The 21,135-nt window shown below is 36.2% G+C and overlaps 1 protein-coding gene across 1 annotated transcript in view; it reads left to right on the forward strand.

Moving 5' to 3' along the window:
• Positions 1 to 2,518: 2,518 nt before the first annotated feature.
• Positions 2,519 to 21,135, forward strand: part of LOC150090792 (uncharacterized) — a 79,177-nt gene continuing 60,560 nt past the window's right edge. The window contains exons 1-6 of the mRNA XM_090372451.1: positions 2,519 to 2,777; positions 4,805 to 5,008; positions 5,157 to 5,357; positions 5,526 to 5,648; positions 8,441 to 8,572; positions 11,180 to 11,302. Coding sequence (XP_090228577.1) covers positions 2,519 to 2,777; positions 4,805 to 5,008; positions 5,157 to 5,357; positions 5,526 to 5,648; positions 8,441 to 8,572; positions 11,180 to 11,302 — 1,042 coding nt within the window. The remainder of the gene's footprint in view (positions 2,778 to 4,804; positions 5,009 to 5,156; positions 5,358 to 5,525; positions 5,649 to 8,440; positions 8,573 to 11,179; positions 11,303 to 21,135) is intronic.

Here is a 21,135-nt window from a genome sequence, read left to right on the forward strand (position 1 = left end):
AAAGCAAATAAACATTATGAAAAGACCAAGTCTATTTTTGCCCTTCGAACTTGAAAACAAAATTTAAAACTAAGGGAACTTATTAATTCGCAACTGGAACTAAATTACATGAATAAATAAATAAACGAGCTTATCCATTGCATTAGTAAGTAAAACCGTACTAACTTTAATAATCTGGGACGGATTGTTATCGTGTAAGAACCAAGACAATTAAAATCATGAGTAGTGAGCCTATCACATTGTAAGCTGCGTGTATTTTAGGTGAACTTGCCTATTTAAGCCTTAGTTTAGGACCCTGCCTGAGATTGATCGACCTTACTGAAGATAGATTCATGTCGTCTCGAGAGATGTTCTACTTCGGTCTGGCGATGGAAATTGATTCTAAACCTTTCTGTATGTATGAGAGCAGCGTAATAATCCAACCGCTATAGATGACCTTAATATTTACTTTTATTAAAGAACAACACGAGTACATTTTCTTTATACATCATTGCTATATACAATATTGCTAGATAACTGAAATGTATAAGCTGTGCATCCCACAACCATAGCCAGTTGGTTCTTAGGAGGGCAGAAGGAGATGTAGCTGTATGTGGAGATGTAGCTTGTATGTGTGGTGTTAAGCGCCAAAATAACTGAGGCTATGAAGCGTCAGCATATTGGGTCTGTAAACAGCATGTATTCTGTGGTCAATTTGTCTTCTTGCTGAACAAACAACCGGAGTTTCAGGAAGGAAAAAACATGTTCCCCTTGCCTGAAACCGACTAACTACGCCATGTTGTGAGAAAAAAATAAAAAACCTCCCATAAAAATTCTTCCCGTCACTGACAGGATTTTAACTCGTCTTTTCCACCTGGTGTGGGGAGGATAGTGATTATACTAACTGCGCTAGCGCGAGGGTGGTAATGTATCGTGCCGATTAAGCTGCCATGACAACTAACTAACAAACAAACATTTTTAGTGTGTCCCATTGGACAAACAAAGCAGGAATGTATGCGCTATCAATCGAGTATCCGGAGCGGTAGCATACACTCCAAGTGTAATATGTGTGCAAATTGCGTGAATTCGTTAATCAATTAACCTGTTTTCTTGAACGAATAACTCGAATTTCTAGGAGTAAAACCTTGTCACCCTCGTCCGAGGTAAACTAACTCGGCCACGGTGGGAAACAGGGACAGTTTAAAGTTGGTTAAATCTTAAGGTATGTATGTATCAGTATGTAAGCATTTTATAAATACAAATGAGCTGTTTATTTCAGTTCAATGGGTGAATTTCCAGTTATACCAAGAGGAGTTCAGTATCCGCTCGCAGTTGTAGGAAGTATGAATTTCAAGTGGCAGTGTATAATTTATACATTGGCAAAATTTCACCTGTTTTTTTTTGTTTGTTTGTTGGATTTGTAGTCGAATATTTTTTAGAGAGTTTTATAGAGGTTGGTGGAAGTGCAATGAGAAATGAATACCAACTGGGAAATGGTGATAACTGCTGTTATCAAAGGCAATTTTCTGAGTAGATTCTCATAAAGAAACACTGCTCAGAATTGCTGTCACCTCCTCATGATGTGAAACGTTCAGTAATCGTAATAACGTTTTTGTTGCATTCTAGTTATAAATTAGTTTAATTTCAATTTCTATTTTAATTGCGTACACTAGGTTTCATTTCAGCTTTTCGCCTTATGCATCTTTAATATTTCATGACGACCTACACCTTTTACATTAATTTAATATTAAATTTTTGATTTGTATTTATCGATAGACGTATACTCTGGCACGGCTGCTAGGTCAGAGGAGTTTACAAGTATTGTAATCATTTTCTAATTCAAGTTTCTAATCACTCAATGTTCGAGTTTTTGTTCATGGCTATTTCAAAGTGAAATGCTGTGTCGGTTTGCTTTTTAATTTTAATACTGCTGCCCCTTTGTGTTAATACTGGCGTCTACAGGCAAAAGAAACCGTAATGTGTTGCCAACAGAAGACAAGATAACAATTATTAATAGACTGGAAAAGGGCGAAACCGTATCTCTTGCTAAGATTTTTAACGTTGGTAAAGCAACCATATCTGACAAAGAGCAGAAAAAAAAAATGAAAATTTGAAGTTTACTTCAAAGTTACAAAATGAAGATGGCTCTAAAAAAAGGAAGTCTATGAAAAAAGCTAGTGATGAGAAATTAGAAGATGGTTTATTTATGGTTTCTACAAAAGAGAAGTCAAGGCAAACCTATTTCTGGACCTCTGCTATGCGAAAAAGCGTTACAATTGAATCAAAAGTTTAAAAGCCCATCTGACTTTAAAGTCAATACAGGATGGCTGAAAATTTTCAAATCTCGCCACAGTATAAGGGAGCTTGAAATTCAAGGAGAAGCTTTATCAGGTGATGTCCCGGAAACAGAAGCTTTTAAAGAGTCTTTTCTGAAAATGGCGGAGGACGAAGGTTTTCCAAGGATGACGTCTACAATGCAGATGAAACTGGTCTTAATTGGAAGTCACTCCCTCGTAAATCACTTGCGTCACGACGCGAAATGGCTGCTCCTGGTTTCAAAGCTAACAAACAGCGTGTTACAGTTATGATGTGTGCAAATGCAAGAAAACAGCATGTTTTACCATTGTTGGTGATTGGGAAATCCAAGAATCCAAGATGCTTTAAAGGTGTAAAGTGCCTACCAGGCACTTATAAAGGACAGCAAAATGCTTGGACGAATTCCACCGTTTTTTTGGATTGGTTTAGCCAAAATTTTATTCCAAGCATGAAGAGGCATCGAGAAAATGAGAGTAAAGCTGGTAAAGTTCTGTTCATTATCGATAATGCACCATCCCACCCTCCTCTTGAAAACATGAATTCAATTGACGAGAACTTCATTGCTATGTTTTTACAGAAAACGTTACAACCCTGCTGCAGCCAATGGATCAGGATGTTATAGAAAAACTAAAAAAGATGTACAAAAAAGCAAGTCTTCCGTCGCTTGCTGCTACTAGAGGGAGATGAAGAGAGCGTGGTTGAATTTTCAAAGAAGCTCAACGTTAAGGATTGTGGCTACATGTTAGCAGATTCCTGGAACATGTTGTCGGTGAGAAATCTGAAAAAGGCATGGCATAAACTTTGGGGTGCTGCCGAGGAGACGAATCACACATGTGCAAGATTTGAATGAAGACGTAGGTGAGATTGTAACTTTATTTCAAGGGATTCTGGGGTTTTCCGAGTGTGGGCAAAATGATGCAGAGGTATGGTTAAACAACGATGCTGATGATCCTGGTTATCATATTTCAACTGAAGAAGAAATTGTTGCATTAGTCCAGAATGAGAACGTGTTGAATTTAACCTAGGTGATTCTGATGACGAAGAAGAAGAGGAAGCGGGCCCACTCACGTGGAGGCCTTCACAGGCTAGAAACTTCAATGGAATGGTGTGAGTAACAGTCTGAATGCAGTTCTACGTAGATACTGCTACTAAAGAGGATGAGAGACCTCGCCGCGAAGAAAAGACAATCTCGCATGATTCAAAGAAAAATTGAAGATTTCATATATTTTAAAAAATAAGCCTTCCAAAGATTCATTATACTCTTATTTGTGTGCAATTACTTGTGTTTGTTTATTTCTCTTTATGTAAAAAAAAAAAAGTGTGATTTATAGTTGAAACCATGTAAAACAATTAGGTAAGTTCAAAATAAATATAATATACATCGTTTCTTCAAAACGTTTTGGTTATTATTTACAAACCGTTTCCTAAATCAATTATTTTTTATAATACTTCATATTTCAAAATACAGTAGTAATAACCTTGTATACAATAATTTAATTGTAGGCCTAGTTACACTCTATTTAGTATAAACTGAGTATTCTGATATATGTTTGATTATCCGAACTATTTGATTAACCGAACCAACCTTGGTCCCAGTTAGTTCGGATAATCGACGTTCTACTGTATTACATTAGGGTCACCCGGTAAGTTATTACATACCCATGTGTATTGTGTCTGCAAATTGCGTGTGTTCTCTGATCGATTTAGCTGTTTTTTTGGATGAAAAACCTTGCTATCTACGCCTGAGACTGACTAACTCAACAACGGAATTAAAAAAGCCCATAAAAGTTCCTCGTGTCATCGACGGTATTCGAACCCGGGCCTTTTCCACCCGGTGTGGGGACGACGGTGACGATACCGCTGTGCTACCGCGCAGACTGAAGGTGGTGCATGTGGGAATAAATATTTTGTTCACCAGATTTTCGAAACATGCAATATGTTAAGTTGACTGATTTACGTGTACAGCCGAGCCAACGTTTCGTGATCGGCGGGAGAAAGTACTGCGCAGACTGTGAGCGCATTCGGGCAGAGAGAAAAAGGCGCGAAATTTCGTCATTAGCAATGAAGATTTTATGAACACAACTTATATCAAACTATATTCGCAGAGAAGGTTGCAATTTTTATTTTAATTTTGTTCTTGTTTTGATAAATTATTTGAATTAATATTTTTTTATTATTTTTTTTTGTAGAATTTGTATTGTTTTAATGTTTCAATAAATTAATGAAAATATTAAAAATTGTGAATTACTTCGGCATCCAAAAGTGGTGCACTTTCATCATGCTGCCGGCGCCCATCAGTACTATAAAAACAAAATGATTGTTTTAGCTTTATCATACACTTTTTGGTGACGAATGTATATATCTGTAATCAAACTTTTTGAACGACAACTTCAGAGTGAACCTTAATGTGCTCAAAAGCCAGATATTAACAACCCATTACGGAGCGTAATGTATATGAAATTTTCATGATGATTTCACGCTTAAACACTTTGGACCACCTTTGTTATAGGACATCAGTCTCAAAGGAATTCGCATTTGGGACACCTCTCGCCAACCTACTCTCCTTCTCGCTCCCAAGGTTCGGAGAAAAGAACACCTTCTTGTTCGGTTAATAATGGTGGATGTCAGCAGATGTGTGCCAAGTACAATGGTAATATCCATTGTTACTGTAGAGGAGGATATCGTCTTGCAGAAGATAAGAAAACTTGTATAGGTAACTGGAACACTACCTCTTTCTGATATAAGAAAATATTGAAGTCTTTTGTCTATTTTTCTTAATTTAATCATAGTAATGAGCTAATATTAAATGTCTGCTAGCTTTGTACAATCCTGGATGAAGAAATTTCAAAATATTATTACAGGGACAGGTGGAGAGTATTCTCATTCTGGAGCTGCAACGTCCGTAAAGAAACATTCTTATCTTGGGGATGATAAGCAACAAAGGCAGTCATGTTTAGTGGACAACGGTGGATGTAGTCACCAGTGCATATTAATCAAAGGTGAAGTTAAATGTTTCTGTAGGCGTGGCTACCAGCTTTCAGAAGATGAAAAAACTTGCGATGGTAAGATGATTAGGGTACACTAATTCTTACATAACATGCTCTTTCCTACTTTACTGTCTGTGAGATATATCTAAAGCACGGTAATCCATTTCTATTCTCCTCCTCCCTTCATTTCTTGACATGTCCGAACACTGTCATTAATTATTGAAAACACTATTTTTCTTTCAGATATTAATGAATGCGACCAAGATAACGGTGGATGTAAAGGAATCTGTAATAACAGAAAAGGTTTCCATTTCTGTACGTGTCCAGCTGGCTACAGGATAGGATCAGACAGAAAAAGCTGCTATGGTAAGTTTGGTATATCAAAATATATAAAAAGTCTAGATTACCATTAACAGAGTTAAATTAATTATGTAGGATGAGATGCCATTATTTTTTTAACATTAACTAAAATCAAAAAGATGTGACATTTTGAAAGCAGCGAAACTGGAAGAAAACTTTTCCTTTATGGGGAAAGGAGTTATATTAGTACTCATTATTTAAAATTTACCGGTACGTATGCGCGCTCTCTCTCTCTCTCTCTCAGGGTAATTGAGAATTTTTTTTTTGTCTGGTGCAGCATAAGCCTCAGGCTTCCTTGCACCATATGACTAATAATAATCGAAAGTCTTAAAAGAGTGGTCTGCTTTCACTCTTTCAAGACATCTCTTGATTTTTTTTGAGAATTAAAAATAAGGACTTTCGTGCCACGATAATTAACTTCTGGGACTATATTTTGGCCCGAGTTCGCAGGTCTTCGAGATATACCATGTGAGACTGTAGTCACTCTAGTAAATCAACAACAATTTTAGCGATTTGAAAATCTATGGAAACATTTAAACTCCATTTTTAACGAGCAAGTACAGTATTCAATTATGCTAATAACGGTCCATTAGCCGTGTATCAGAAGTCTATAAACGATAGTCCGACCTCATACGTCAAAAACAGTGTATGAAAATTTTAACCAATTAACAGAATAATAAATTACAGTTTAGCCGTAGTGAAATTTGAAATAAAAAAAAAATAATAATTTACGCGAAACATCAAAGAGGACAATGGACGGTTTCTCTGTGTGTGTGTGTGTGTGTGTGTGTGTGTGTATTTCATAAGAAATTTTAGAAAATATTATTTTAACTACAAGGTATCGATTTCATACCACAGCCGGGAAAGGCCAATTCTGAAGAATTAAAACAACTAAAAACACTATGAAAATCCAAAGTCTGTTTTTGCCCTTCAACTTGAAAAAAAATTTGAAAATGAGGGAACTTATTAATTCGCCACTGGAACTAAATTAAAAAATAAATAAATAACAGACAAGCTTAGCTTATCAATTGCATTAGCAAATATACGTTCAAAATTTAAGGAACAATTTTTTGTAGTTTTTAGTATAAACGATGTTTCGTTTTTTTTTCGCTATGCACTTTCTAAATTATGTATAAGCCCTAACGTAAACGAGTGGTCTCTTTAAAGTACTACAATGCATGCGTTTGGGCAGACTGTCGTTCGAGCACAAATGACCGCTAAACAAGGTACAGTATAACGATAAAATTCTTTAAAAGTAATTAACTGTAAACTACCTTTACCCACGTGGTGGTGCTGGAGTATGAACAGAACAATTTTTAAAATACATTTTTAAAATGTAATTGGTACTGGAAATTTTCAAATTTCCAGTACCAATTTTTCAATATTATCGAAAAATATTTCAATATTTTTCTCCCTTGACAGAAGGAAACAAACATACCGACATTTAGCGTATGAAGAAGTTTTATTAGGAGTGCTGTCTAGAAAAGCACTTTCACACAATTTTGAAAAGACTTTCGGAGTGGAATGGCCAAATGGGTAGCAGAAGGAGACCTTTTCTAACCAAACTGTTCTGTTATGGCGTATGAGTGCATGAGCATGCTAGAAAAATCACCCCCCCCCCCCTTTCCTGCAACGCATTCTTGCATCAAATGCCACTGCCACTGCTACTGCTACCACTGCTACTGCATTCACAGTGTATGCCAAGTGCAAGTAAAGTGAGTTTGACGTGTTTCTTGAGAGTCATAGACAGCTGTTCACTGCAGTTCATCAGAATGGTGCAACAAATTGCATTCAAAGATACTACAAAATCTGTCCAGCTTACACGCCGCCATCCCTATTTGGTAAACCCCAAATCAGTTTTCGATAAAAGGTATTGAAACACCACTCCTTGCAGTCCTAAAGTATCGCCTTGTGACTCACACATCTTTAGCTTTCTTGAAAGAACAATAGTTCCATTCAGGCGACGACATGAAGCAAATGGTCAATGGAATTTTTCGACAGCATTTATTACTGTTCTAAATGAATGGTATCGACTTCCTAGACACGCCGCCATCCCTATTTGGTAAACCCCAAACCAGTTTTCGATAAAAGGTACTGAAACACCACTCCTTACAGTCCTAAAGTAGCACCTTGTGACTCACACATCTTTAGCTTTTTTAAAAGAACAATAGTTCCATTCAGGTGACGACATGAAGCAAATGGTCAATCGAATCTTTCGACAGCATTTATTACTGTTCTAAATGAATGGTATCGACTTCCTAGTAAAAATGAACATTCACGTAGGTTTTCGTCTTTATATCTGTTTATTTGAATAATAATTACATTCCTTCACTACGAACGTGCCTAAAAAATATTTTTGTTTATACTCCAACACGACCACTAGGCGCCTCCGTAGCCAGGTGGGAAGGAGCAGCAGTGCGTAGCACACGCTTGTTGATTAGACCGGGGTTCGAGCCCGTGACCACCAAATGCGGAGGATGCGGAAAGGTCAGGGAATGACCACCGCATATCCTGGAGTAATATGGCCTTAGTTGCTAATGCTCCTAAAAACCCAAATAACTAACTAACTAACGACCACTCGATCAGAGGAGTTTACAATAAATTACGAATACAATCGTGTTTAGTAGTCATGGGCTTAAACCACGGTCCACTCAAAGAGCGTGTGCTATTGCACTCTCGCCCCTGACCACTCGTCTAAGTCACTTCTAAATCCTTTGGAAGCTTATTTAAGAAATGTAAACAGAAACTGAACTAGATGACGCGAATAGAGTTTTTTTTTTTTTTTTCCCTCTCTCTAGATATCAACGAGTGTCTGCCAAACAACAATCATGGTCCGTGTGAAGATAAGTGCCAGAACACTAATGGAAGTTACACGTGTTCCTGTACCAGAAAAGGAACTAAACTGTCTGCTGACAAGCACTCCTGTGAAGGTAAACTTCATCACATCCATTTTCAATAACTTATATTAGCACAATGGTAATAAAATATCATTAAATTTGGCAAAAATTAAATTCTATCTTAAATGATTTGATGTCTACAAATCTGCCAACTAAAGAGTTAAAGTTCTATTCACCCAGTCAAGATAATGATACAAACATCTCAAAATGTAATAGAGAACCTCACTTTCAATCTTATTAATATGCTACAGCAGTCGTTCTTAAACATGGGTGATCGCCTTACTGGTGGTGCACGAAATAGGAAGTGAACACAATTCTATTGTGATAATTCACAATATATAATTGAGTAAAAAGTACCGGTACCGAAGAATCACAAACCATACAAATTTCCTTGCTGGTTTTACAAAATACTAGTAGGATTGATCACCTGAAAGAAAGAGATACGAAACCTAAAAGACTTATTAACATAATAGATTACACTCATTTAAAAGGACTCAGAAACTTAACCAAAAACATTTTACCGAAATACATTAAGAACCTCCAAATTCAAGAAATTAAATAAATAAATAAATAAAAAAAATTAAATTAAATCGTTTCTGCTCTTTTTATCGACAGCTCTTAAAACAAGATAGGAAACACAAACAGGAATAATGTTCATCTTTAATGGAATTTACAAACTACTACTACTATAAACTTAACTTCTTGTAAGAATTGGAGATTCTCTTAAGAAAGATTAAAATTGACTATATCTCACTTACTAATGCAATGTTATAGTCGGCCTGACAATGTCACAACCGCTTTTTTGGAAGCACTGTTTCCTACTTCTTTTTGCTCAATTACTATATTTAATTAACTTTTCATTAGAACAGGAACTCTTCAGAAAGAGTTCCTGTTCAGGGTTTTCGGTGCCAATATTTAAAGAAGGAGAAAAATTAGTACCAAAAACTATCGTCCGACATGTCTCATCAGCATTTTTGCCAAAATAACAGAGAATATATTATTTGACCAATTTTTTGGTCAAATTTGATCTATTTTTCCTTCAAACTTATTTCATGAGGCTCACGCGGTTTCCTAAGGGCGAGGTCAATTCTATCAAATCTATCATTTTTGATACAGATCTTAAGATAATCTGATAAAGATTATGGCAATAAGTTGTTTATTTAGATATAACCAAAACTTTTTTCTCAATCAATCATGGCCTCTTAGTAGCTAAATTTTATTATTATAGAATACATTGTTTAATACTAAACTGGCTAAAAATTTTTAGAAAATTGTTTTTATTATTATTAAACCGAATAATCAGCTCAACTCCCATAAAAGATGAAAGAGCCTGAAATTAAAATACTAACGTATGCTGATGATATAAAAATCGACATCATTCACACATACAGAAACTGCTTGCTACTCAACAAATGTTTAAAGATATTGTAAACATGGATAAAAAGTAATGAACTTAATAATCAATCCAGCTAAATCACCATAATTTCTTATTATAACATTTACGAACTTAACATTCTAATATTTGATTATAAACTTGAAACCACTTTGATATAAAAAAAAAAATCATATGATATCTAGGAGGTACACCCTATTACATTAGTACTCTCAAAAATCATATTTATGCCATTTGTTAGTAAACTGGAAGATAGCTTGAAGAATAATCTTAAAATAATGCGTTGGAACTTTAATAATCCGAATTGAATATAACTTCTTAGTAAAAATCTATAAAATGAATGTATTACCAATCGTGGAATTTAATTCGCTAATTTGAAATCCTTATGAATGAACAGAGTAGCATATTTCTAATTGAACAAACCCATCATAATTTCTCCAGATAACTCTGATATTAATTAAAATTATATTTTACGTTAATTATCAACACAAAGATGGCACAGATTTGCACGGATGAATTTTCAAAATCGCAGAAAAAATTTTTTTTTTTTTTTTTTTTTTTTTTTTTTTGGATATCTAAATTCTTTTTAAAATAGTTAATGCTCAACTTGAAAATAATCTAATATTGAAATCGGTTAACTTCGACTGTTCCCAAATGTACTATTGTATATCGGAAAACTGGCCCATTTAAGCTGCGCAAATCTAAAACGAATTTTCTGCATTAACAATTCTTTAACAGAGTTATGCGATTATAAAATCCTCAGGCTTACAGTTTTGTTAATTTTAATAATTTCAAAAAGAAGTTATTAAGTGTTTTAAAAAAAACTATTTCTTTTAATTTGAATATATAAAAGTGGATCTGTTACATATACACAAGACAAAATAATACTGAAATGAATCTTAAACTATTTTTACATTGATGATTCAGTTATGCATTTTTCTTTACTAGTATTATGTACTTTTATTTATTTGATTTATGTATTTGTACTTATTATTCTTAATTATATATATTTCCATGTTTACTGTACTTTCTTCTTCTGACTGGGGATACTGTAAGGTATATAAAAAATAATAAGAAAAAATATATTGATCTGAGAAGCTGATCGGCAGCTAAAAAATGTGGGAACCCTCTATAAATTAAAAGTTATATTTTACTATAACTTTATATTTTATATTACTATTTCAACGTACAGCTGCATTCTGAGATGAGTATTCCGATTAAAGGATTTTTTTTTCATTCGCTTGTAGATATTAATGAATGTGAGGAGGATAACTTCGGGTGTTCGGATGTATGTCGCAACGTGCATGGAACAGCATTCTGTCTGTGTAAACATGGATATAAACTAGCGGACGATGACAAAACATGCATAGGTAAGTAGAAAATTTTGAGATTCTTATATATAAAAAAGTTTTCATCTGCAGGACCATGCTTTTATCATTAAATTTAAGAAAAGTGTCTTATACTGTAAAACACAGATTTCACCAAGGCAATTAAATATTCAATCGTGCACTGCCCTGTCAAAGTACAAGATGCGGGGGTATTCGTTGGTAGCACAGCTGGTAGAATCGACGTCCTCTCCCCACCGGGTGGAAAAGACCAGTGTTCGAGTCTCTTCGATGACGTACGGAATTTTTATGCGCCTTTTTCACAACGTGGCTGAGTTAGTCGGTCTCAAACGAGGGTAGCATGTTTTTTTTCTCCCGGAAACTCGGGTTTTTACACCAGCAAACAGAAAATGTCACTTTCTAATATCTTTTATGAGTCCCGTGTTTCACGGTGAAAACCTTTGCTTCATCACTCAAAGCTGGTATACTAAATAGAGGTAATGTATTTGGAAAATTAAATGCACTAGGCATAATCCTTATGGGTTTTGATAATTAACTATATAATATCGGTGTAAATACACCATAGTTAACCCATAGATTTGAGCTACGATTGTAGCGTAGAAGGCATCATTTTAATTGTATCTCATAATGTGGTTGCCTTCACAACAAGATAGCTACTATTGAATTACTTCAAATAAATAACGCTTCTCTAGTAGAGAAGACTACTGTTATTTATTTTCAGCGTACCACCACCCAGACGATCGTTTGTGAATTTAATGTGAAAAAAAAACCATTGGACCAGATCTATTCAAACCATTGTCCCTATTAGACTTAGAAAAGCAAAAAGGTGGAGGAAAAGTAATAGTAGAAGAGGGAAAAAAACGTCGTCGAAGAATGAAAGGGACAGTAACTCTTCAACTCACACCACTCAAAAACTCATAAATTCCTCCAATAGGTAACGCTTCCCCAGTAGAGAAGACTGTTGTTACCCATTCTCGGAAACTCCGTGATTATCAGGCACCACCCAGACTGATTGAGTCTTCTCTACTAGAGAAGCGTTATTTATTTGAAGTAATTCAATAGTAGCTATCTTGTTGTGAAGGCAACCACATTATGAGATACAATTAAAACGATGCCTTCTACGCTACAATCGTAGCTCAAATCTATGGGTTAACTATGGTGTATTTACACCGATATTATATAGTTAATTATCAAAACCCATAAGGATTATGCCTAGTGCATTTAATTTTCCAAATACATTACCACCACACCCTTCTGGCATCTCTCATAATGTGGATATAACTTCGCAACTGAGATGGCATGTTGTATTACCTACCCGCCCACTGATGACGAAGCCAAAAAGCTTCGAAACGATCGTCTAGTTTGTGAATTGTTTCGTTCTTTGGTTCTACTCGTTCTGAAGGTTGAGGAAAGCGTCCGATCGTATCAAGAGGTTAGCGGCGGTCCTTTCAGTTTAGGTTACCCCCTTTTGTGGGGAACCTCCTTTCGGAGGGTAGTAAGTGATTGATTTTCTTTTGTTTTACATTTCTGTGAAATTTATTTCTGCCAAGTTAGATATTTTTTTTCTCGTTTTGCTGGTGTCGGGCAGGACACGGGATTTTTTCATTTTTCCTTAAGGAACCGAGATTAATTATGGCACAGTTCTTCTTTAGAGAAAGAACAGTGGAGTTTCAGACTACAGAGGTTTGTCCAATTAGAGAGGTAATGCAAGGAGTGACTCAGGTTGTTTCGGTTCACGAGATAAAAGGATTAACTCCTTTACCGAGGCAGAAATATCAGTTGGTCTTGAAAACAATAGAGGCAAGAGAAAAGGTCTTGAAAGGGTTTTCTATTAGAAACGTAATGATCAAACCTGTTCAAATTGGTAACATACGCAAAGTGGTTACTATTGACAGGTTTCCGGTAGAAATGTCTAACAGTCCTGTCGAGAGTTTTTTTAACAAGTTTGGTAAGGTGGTTAAGATTCATAGAAAAGAATATGAGGAATGGCCAGGCGTGGAAACAGGTACGGTGCAAATACATATAGACATGAAAACGCCCGTGCCAAACATCATCGATTTGATGGGTCATAGGTTACTAATAAATTACCCAGGAGTTCAAAAAGTTTGTTTGAGGTGTGGAGGTAAAGACCATTTGGGAGCAGAATGCCAAAAATCACGTTGTTTTAATTGTAATGGCACCGGTCATATTACGGCCAATTGCCTTAATAATTGTAAAAAATGCGGAGCTTCCACGCATAAATTCATTCAATGCCCGGAACGCACCTTTGCCGAAAGAGTTGCTGGTGGGGGAGGACAGCAGAAAGCGAGCGAGCCACCAAGGGACATGCCTAACGCTAAGAGTGAGGAAACTATAGGAGCACAGAGGGGTGAGACGCAGATTAAAGAAATCACACCAACGTTTACAATAGAGTACGATATATCGCCAACACAATCGGAAAATGTAGAACTAATAGAGGATATGGAAGCGGAAAATTCAGTACGAAATGTACATAAACGGGGGGAGAAGGAAGAAATATGCGGTAAAACTAAAAGAGCAAAAGGGGGAACAGAGGAAATTCAAGAAGAGACTAAAAAAAAAAACAAATAGAGGGGGAAGATTTATCAATTTTGTCAGGCGGTAAGAAAGATTGCAAAACACTTTCCGGGTCTGATTCGGATTCAGATGGCATACAAACGAGGAAATACGAAGGGATAGAATGGTTAAATGTAGTAGGAAACACAAAAGAATACAGGGAATATAGGCGAAGCTTGGCGGAAATTGTTAAAACTCGAGGAGAACCGAATTTTCTTTGGAATGAAAACGAGGAGGGTCAGGTAGTTAATATTCAGTTCACCTGGGGTGATTTCGTTATTTCTAATATTAAAAACAAAAATGTTGGAGATCTCACTGTGTTACTTACCAGTAACAAATTAAAATTAAATGCCGAACATAGGAATACTTTAGCAGAAGTTTTAGTAAAGTTCTGCTCATAATGTCAGGAATAACATTTATGTCGTTAAACGTACAGGGTCTGTGGACATGTGGACATGTGTTTTTGTAAAGGGCGGCTCCTAGAACGCGAGTTCAACTCCGCCTCGTATCTCTGTGAAGAACAGTATCACTACAAATGGGCCAGATGTGTGTGACGTCGGTTTGTGTGTATTGTGTGTGTGTTCTGTTGTTCTGTTCTGACCTCTTGGCTACCCAGAAGCATCAATCACCTGGATAGATGATTCTGGGTACTCGTCCACACCACGGGAAGGTGGGCCAGTCCCAATGGAGCACGTACTGTCTCGATACGAGACTCTGAACCACCTGATGTTGCCAAAAGGTGGGCCAGATTTCTCTGGGGGCCCACTCCAGAGAGGGAAAAAAAAAAGAAATAAAATAAAAATTAAATAAACTAAAAACAGAGACAAAATGTATTTCCCGTGGTGCAAAAAAAAAAAAAATAAATAAATAAATAAAAAATAAATAATCATAAACAAATAAATAATTATAATAGTTCCCCGTGGTGAAAAAGAAAATATATTAAATAAATAAATAAATAATAAATAATGATAAAAAAAAATAAATAAAAATAAAAATAATAATAATAAAAAAATAAATAAATAAAATTTAAAAAAGGGAGAGCTGTCTGGCACCAATGATAGTCCACATCCCAGTTGTCAGAACAGAGCACGAGTAAAAAAAAAAAAAAAAAAAAAAAAATGAAGCTAAGTAAATGAAAAAAAAAAAAAATAATAATAATAAATAAAAAATAAATAATAATAAAATAAATAAATAATAATAATTACAGAATAATTAAATAATTTTAATCCCACAGTGAAGAGGAAGATGTAAGTCGGGGTGCCAGCAGAGAGAGAGTAAGAGAAAAAGAAAAAAAAAATAAAAATAAATAAAAAAATGTGAGAGTGGTTAACTATCCTGCACAGAGGGAGAAAGAAGAAAAGGTGAGCCAAGGCTGCTCCTAGTTCCAGGGCAGGACCCGGAAACAGTGCAGAACGCAGGTTTGAGGAAAAATAAAAAAGAATAAATAAAAAAAAAAATAATAATAATAATAAAATAAAAATAAATAAAAAATAAAAATAATTAAGGAATAAATAAATAATTTTAATCCCACACCCTGGCTACAGTGAAGAGAAAGATGTAAATCGGGTGCCAGCAGAGAGAGAATGAAAAAGAAAAAAAGAAAAAAAAAAAAAAGAAAAAAAAATGGGAGAGTGGTTATCTATCTTGCACATAGTGGGAAAGAAGAAAAGGTGAGCCAAAGCTGCTCCTAGTTCCAGGGAAGGACCCGGAAACAATGCAGAACGGAGGTTAGGAAAAAAAAAAAAAAAAAAAAAAATAGTCAGTAGAAGGGATGACTTTCAGTTGGCAGTGGAATTGTTAATGATCGGCATTTCCATGTCGGTGACTGACGATCAGTGTCCTCCTCCAGGCAAATACCTCAGCTGCAAAGGTCTGGAAGGCTTCGAGGTTGTTTTGGGTACATATCAGTTGATGCAGATCTGATGGTGGGAAGTCCTGGATCTTATTCCGGAGACGGTTTCTGATATCGTTGTAATGTACACACTCTAGAAGCAAGTGTTTCCAACTTTCACTTTGTCCGCAAAAGCAGTAGGGAGTGTCGATGAGTCCCAGTGTATGCAGTTTCTCATTTAGAGAACCATGTCCGGTAATGAGAAAGGATGATTCGAGGCTGAGGGAGAACCATCGGGCGTTATTTTTAGTGGTTGCAAAGGTTACCTCCGGAAGAAAACTCCGAGTTACAACCCCTACAGTAGAAGAATCCCATCTGGTCTGCCATACATTGAAGAGTTTATTGAGACATCGACAGGGTCTGAGAGTGGTTAACAAACAATTGATGATATGGCAAATTATGATGAACTTGGGGGTGAAGATTTGGTTTCTACAAGAAACCCACTTCGCCAGCTTAGCAGACATCCAGCAGTTTCAAAACAGATACCGGTTGTTAGGATTTTGGAGTTTTGGGACAAATCGATCCACAGGGGTGGGAATAGTAGTGGTTCCTCCAATTTTAGGGACTGTACGACTGGCAGGTAGGGATACAGAAGGTCGGGTTGTGGCAGTGGATTGGAGTTATGGGGGGCGTACAATTAGACTAATCTGTGTCTATAGTCCAAATTCCATTTTAGAAAGGAAAACTCTGTTTCAGGGGCTGGGCAACTATATGAGGGGGGTGCAGTGGATTATAATGGCAGGAGACTGGAACTGCGTTCCTGACCCCATTATGGACAAAATTCTGGCGGGCAACCCGCATCATGGTACGGGGGGGGGGGTTCGTGAATTAATCGAGGTTTGTACTAAATTAGACTTGGTAGACGTTTGGAGGGAAAAAAATCCGGGGAAACGAGCGACCACGAGAATAGCCAATAATATAGGAACTAGGATAGATCGTATTTATGCAACAAGTCAGTTGAAGGATAAAATAACAATGATACGGCATGTGAATTTTGCGGGAGGTCGACAAGTTTCAGATCACATGGCAGTAATGTGGAAGGGAGATTTATTCACGAACGTTAGTCTGGGAAAAGGCTATTGGAAGCTCAACCCAGCAGTTCTGGAGAGAGAGGACTGGGACTTTACAACAGTTGTTAAACAGATAATAGAGCAAGGTGGTAATGAATGGGAAATGTGGGCGAAAATAAAAGAAAGTGCTAAATCTTTTTATTATTCCAAAATTAAGGACAAAAACGAACGACGCAGAAATAGACTGAAAGATCTCTTCCAAGAAAAAAGAATTTACCAACGGTGCGGGGAAGAAAGGGCAACAGTAGAAGTACAAGCGATTATTGACGGTATAATATTGGCAGCAGAGAAAGAAAAAGCGCGGAAAATACAGCTGAAATTTAGGGAAGCTGATACTCCTTCAGCTGCGTTTTACCAAAGAAGACTAAGGCTAAATAATTTAGCCAAAACGGTTCAGGAAATTAAAGACGAGGACAACACACATTCAACAACGTCAACTATTATGAATAGTTTTGTAAATTATTATGAAAAAGAGTTTGCTTTGCAGAAAAAAGAGAGAGACAACTCCATTTGGGCGATTGGACAATTCACTCCCGAGCAAAAAGCATTACAGGACAGGGAAATAATTATGGGGGATCTAACTGTGGCTCTAAAATCATGTAAATTAAGACGCGCGCCGGGACCGGATGGTTTGGGGGTAGAATTTTATAAGAAATTTTGGAACTTGTTAGCGCCTATTCTTTTGGCCGTTTTTAACAATTTCTTTCAGGAAGGGGTTGTACCCGAAGGCTTTTTAAGTGCCTATACTACTTTCATTCCGAAGCATGGACGGGATTTAACGAAAATTGTTAACTGGCGACCTATAACTTTGGCTAATTGTGACTACAAAATATTTGCAAAGATTTTGACAACTAAGTTAAAACGCGACGTAACCCAGGTAGTTAGAAGCACACAGTGCTACGGCATACCGGGGAGGCGGATAGAATATAACTTTTGGCTATTGAAAGATATATTAGAATATCGGAAACGGAAAAGTTACAATTTAGCGTTAGTGGCAATCGACCTAGAAAAGGCTTTCGATAGAATTGACCATGACTACCTTTTCTCTACAATTAAAGATACGAATATAGGATCTCAGTTGTTTACAGTTCTCAGAAATTTATATACACGTAGTAATACACGACTTTTGATAAATGGAGAAATCTCGAAAAACATTAAAATTGAAAGGGGAGTTAAACAAGGATGTCCGCTTAGTCCTTTATTATTTACGTTAGCTCTAGAACCACTATTGGGAAGAATAGACAGAACTGAGGCTATTCAGGGGATACCGTTGCCACAGCCGGCAGAACAGTGTAAATGTATAGCATATGCGGATGATGTTACTGCCACCCTCACTACGAGTTATGCGGTGGAAGAATTTATGTCACTCGTTACTTCCTTTGGTAAGAAGTCGGGGTTAAAAATAAACGAAGATAAAACTAGGATCACATTGTTAGGGGAATGGGTACATCGCCCTTTACCACAACGAGAAGTGGAGTCAGATAAATCGATCCAAATATTGGGAGTTCCATTTAGAGAGAGTCCCATGCTACCTGTAGGAAGACTTACCACAAAAATACGGGAAAGTTTAAAAGAGTGGGAAGTGGGACAATTTTCCTTTGAGAACAAATCTATTATCGTTAAGACAGTAATTTTTCCTATAATCTTATACACGGTGTTTATAACAGGAATCACAGCTAGGACAATGAGACGATTTTACGTTCCAACATTTCAGTTTCTATGGGGAGGAAAACGGCAAGAGATAGCGCAGAAATTTTTATTTTTACCGTGGGAAGAGGGGGGAATAAGTATTCCAAAAATTAATTTGAGGTGTAGCTGTAAGAGACTGCTGGATGTGGCTAACATGGTGCAATCTAACCATTTAGTAGCGGTACTGATAAAATATTTTATGGGATTCAATACAGCCTTAATTAAAGGAGGCGCTTATTTAGGGCCTAAAGCAGAGACAATTCCTAAATATTACAAAAAAATTCGGGATATGTGCACACAGTTCAGAGAGAAAGACATAGATCCTTTTAAGAGTGGTTTAAAACATCTCTACTGGGCACTGTTTAACTCGGAAAATCCAGAAAAACCAAATTTAGGAAACCTTAATGCACAGTTGTTTTTTAAAAATTGGCGGAAATTACCCATCACGTATTGATTTTTCGTGGAGGGTTGGTTATGGAAATATACCGGTGAACGATATCACGTATAGATTTAGTCAGACAGGCAACAGATTATGCGAATTTTGTACCGAAAATGAAACAGTGTACCATTTATTTTATTACTGTCGATTCGCGCAGGAAGTTTGGAAGAGAATTTGTCGATTTTTAAGGATAAGACAGTTCACGTTGGAGGAGGTAATTTACTTGCAATTCGATCATCTCTTGGGCAAGAAAAAAATGTTCACCATATTTTTAATTACAGAGGCAAAATATCATGTGTGGAAGCTCCGAAAACGGAAAAGGTTCGGGACTTTCAGGGGATCTCTTTGGGACTTGAAACAAACAATGTCTGCTTCCATGCAAAGGTTTTTACAATTGGAAAAATGGCGTTTAGGGACTGATAAGTTTCTGAAAAGGTGGGGAGAGCCACCTCTTTTGTGCAGTTTGGTTGGAGATGATGTTCATCTAAAGTACTGGTTCTAGTTATTTGCGGGGAAAAAAAAAAAAAAAAAAAAAGCAGCACCTGGGTTTCTTTTTCGTTTATTACAAAATTCAGTTTTCTCGATTAAATCCAGACGTCTTAGGTTCTCATCAAAACAGTTCCATGATATAGGTTTGAATTTTATAACTCAATTTGTTTGGTTAAATAGCTCTGGGTCTTTCACCTTTAATTTACAATAGCTTTGAGACGATCGTCTAGATTTAGATTTTATGATTTAGGTTTGAATGATATAATTCATTTGTTTGGTTTAATAGATCTGGTCCAATGGGTTTTTTTCACATTAAATTCACAAACGATCGTCGGGGGGAGCCTGGTAGTCACGGAGTTTCCGAGAATGGGTAACAACAGTCTTCTCTACTGGGGAAGCGTTACCTATTGGAGGAATTTATGAGTTTTTGAGTGGTGTGAGTTGAAGAGTTACTGTCCCTTTCATTCTTCGACGACGTTTTTTTTTCCTCTTCCACTCTTACTATTACTTTCCCTCTACCTTTTTGCTTTTCTAAGTCTAATAGGGACAATGGTTTGAATAGATCTGGTCCAATGGGTTTTTTTCACATTAAATTCACAAACGATCGTCTGGGTGGTGGTACGCTGAAAATAAATAACAGTAGTCTTCTCTACTAGAGAAGCGTTATTTATTTGAAGTAATTCAATAGTAGCTATCTTGTTGTGAAGGCAACCATATTATGAGATACAATTAAAACGATGCCTTCTACGCTACAATCGTAGCTCAAATCTATGGGTTAACTATGGTGTATTTACACCGATATTATATAACTAAATAGAGGAAACGGATTAACCTTATACGCTCATTTTAGTGATCTAAGGAAACAAGTGTGTAAGGTACACGTGCTCAATCTGTTATATGCCCTAAATACCACGAGTTACTAATATTTTGCCCAATGTCTGTGTATGAATATATAATTCAAACTACTGCAGTTTCTTTACACAAATCCATTTAGTAATTACGAATTATACACGATGCTATGTATGATTATTTACACTATTTCAATGATATACCACTGGATAGCAACAGAATGCTTTCCCCATCCCAGCCAACAGATCTTTTGTAATGAGAGCAGGCATATCATATTAGTATTAGTATTAGTAACGGCCGTATGGTGCAAGAAAGCCTATGGCTTATGCTGCACCAGCCAAAAAAAAAAAAAAAATATTGTGGCTATGAGGTTATCAAGTGAAACAGCATCGTGGAATCTGCTTGGGAGGCTGCCTTTCTGCAAAGAGGAGCACAGTGCTGAAAGAGAACACAGGTCATATAAAACAAACAAAAAAAAAAAAAAAAAAAAATACGGATTTATATATCAGCTCGCATGAATAATTGTCAACCAGTTCAGTCACCAAATTTATTAATAGTGTATATAACGGCATTAGCGCCATGGAATCACACTGAAACCCAGATAATTCAAATGGGCATTATACAGAACTGGATACAAAATCATTACCGAATGTCTTTAAAAAAATGTTGAGATATTTAAAGTTAGTTTCAATATTCTTGAAGAACTCAATAGAGCTTTTAGCTCTAAATTTTTATTAAGTTTTATATTTTAAGGATTTGTGACTTTTTTTCAGTCTATGTGGTATAAATGACAGACGTAGAACTTTCAGAGAAAATATTTCAACTTAAAAATAATACTATATAATTTTTCCTTGAA

Source organism: Mastigoproctus giganteus, chromosome 1 (assembly GCF_048544385.1).
Source record: "Mastigoproctus giganteus isolate SK-2022 chromosome 1, ASM4854438v1, whole genome shotgun sequence".
NCBI lineage: Eukaryota > Metazoa > Arthropoda > Arachnida > Uropygi > Thelyphonidae > Mastigoproctus > Mastigoproctus giganteus.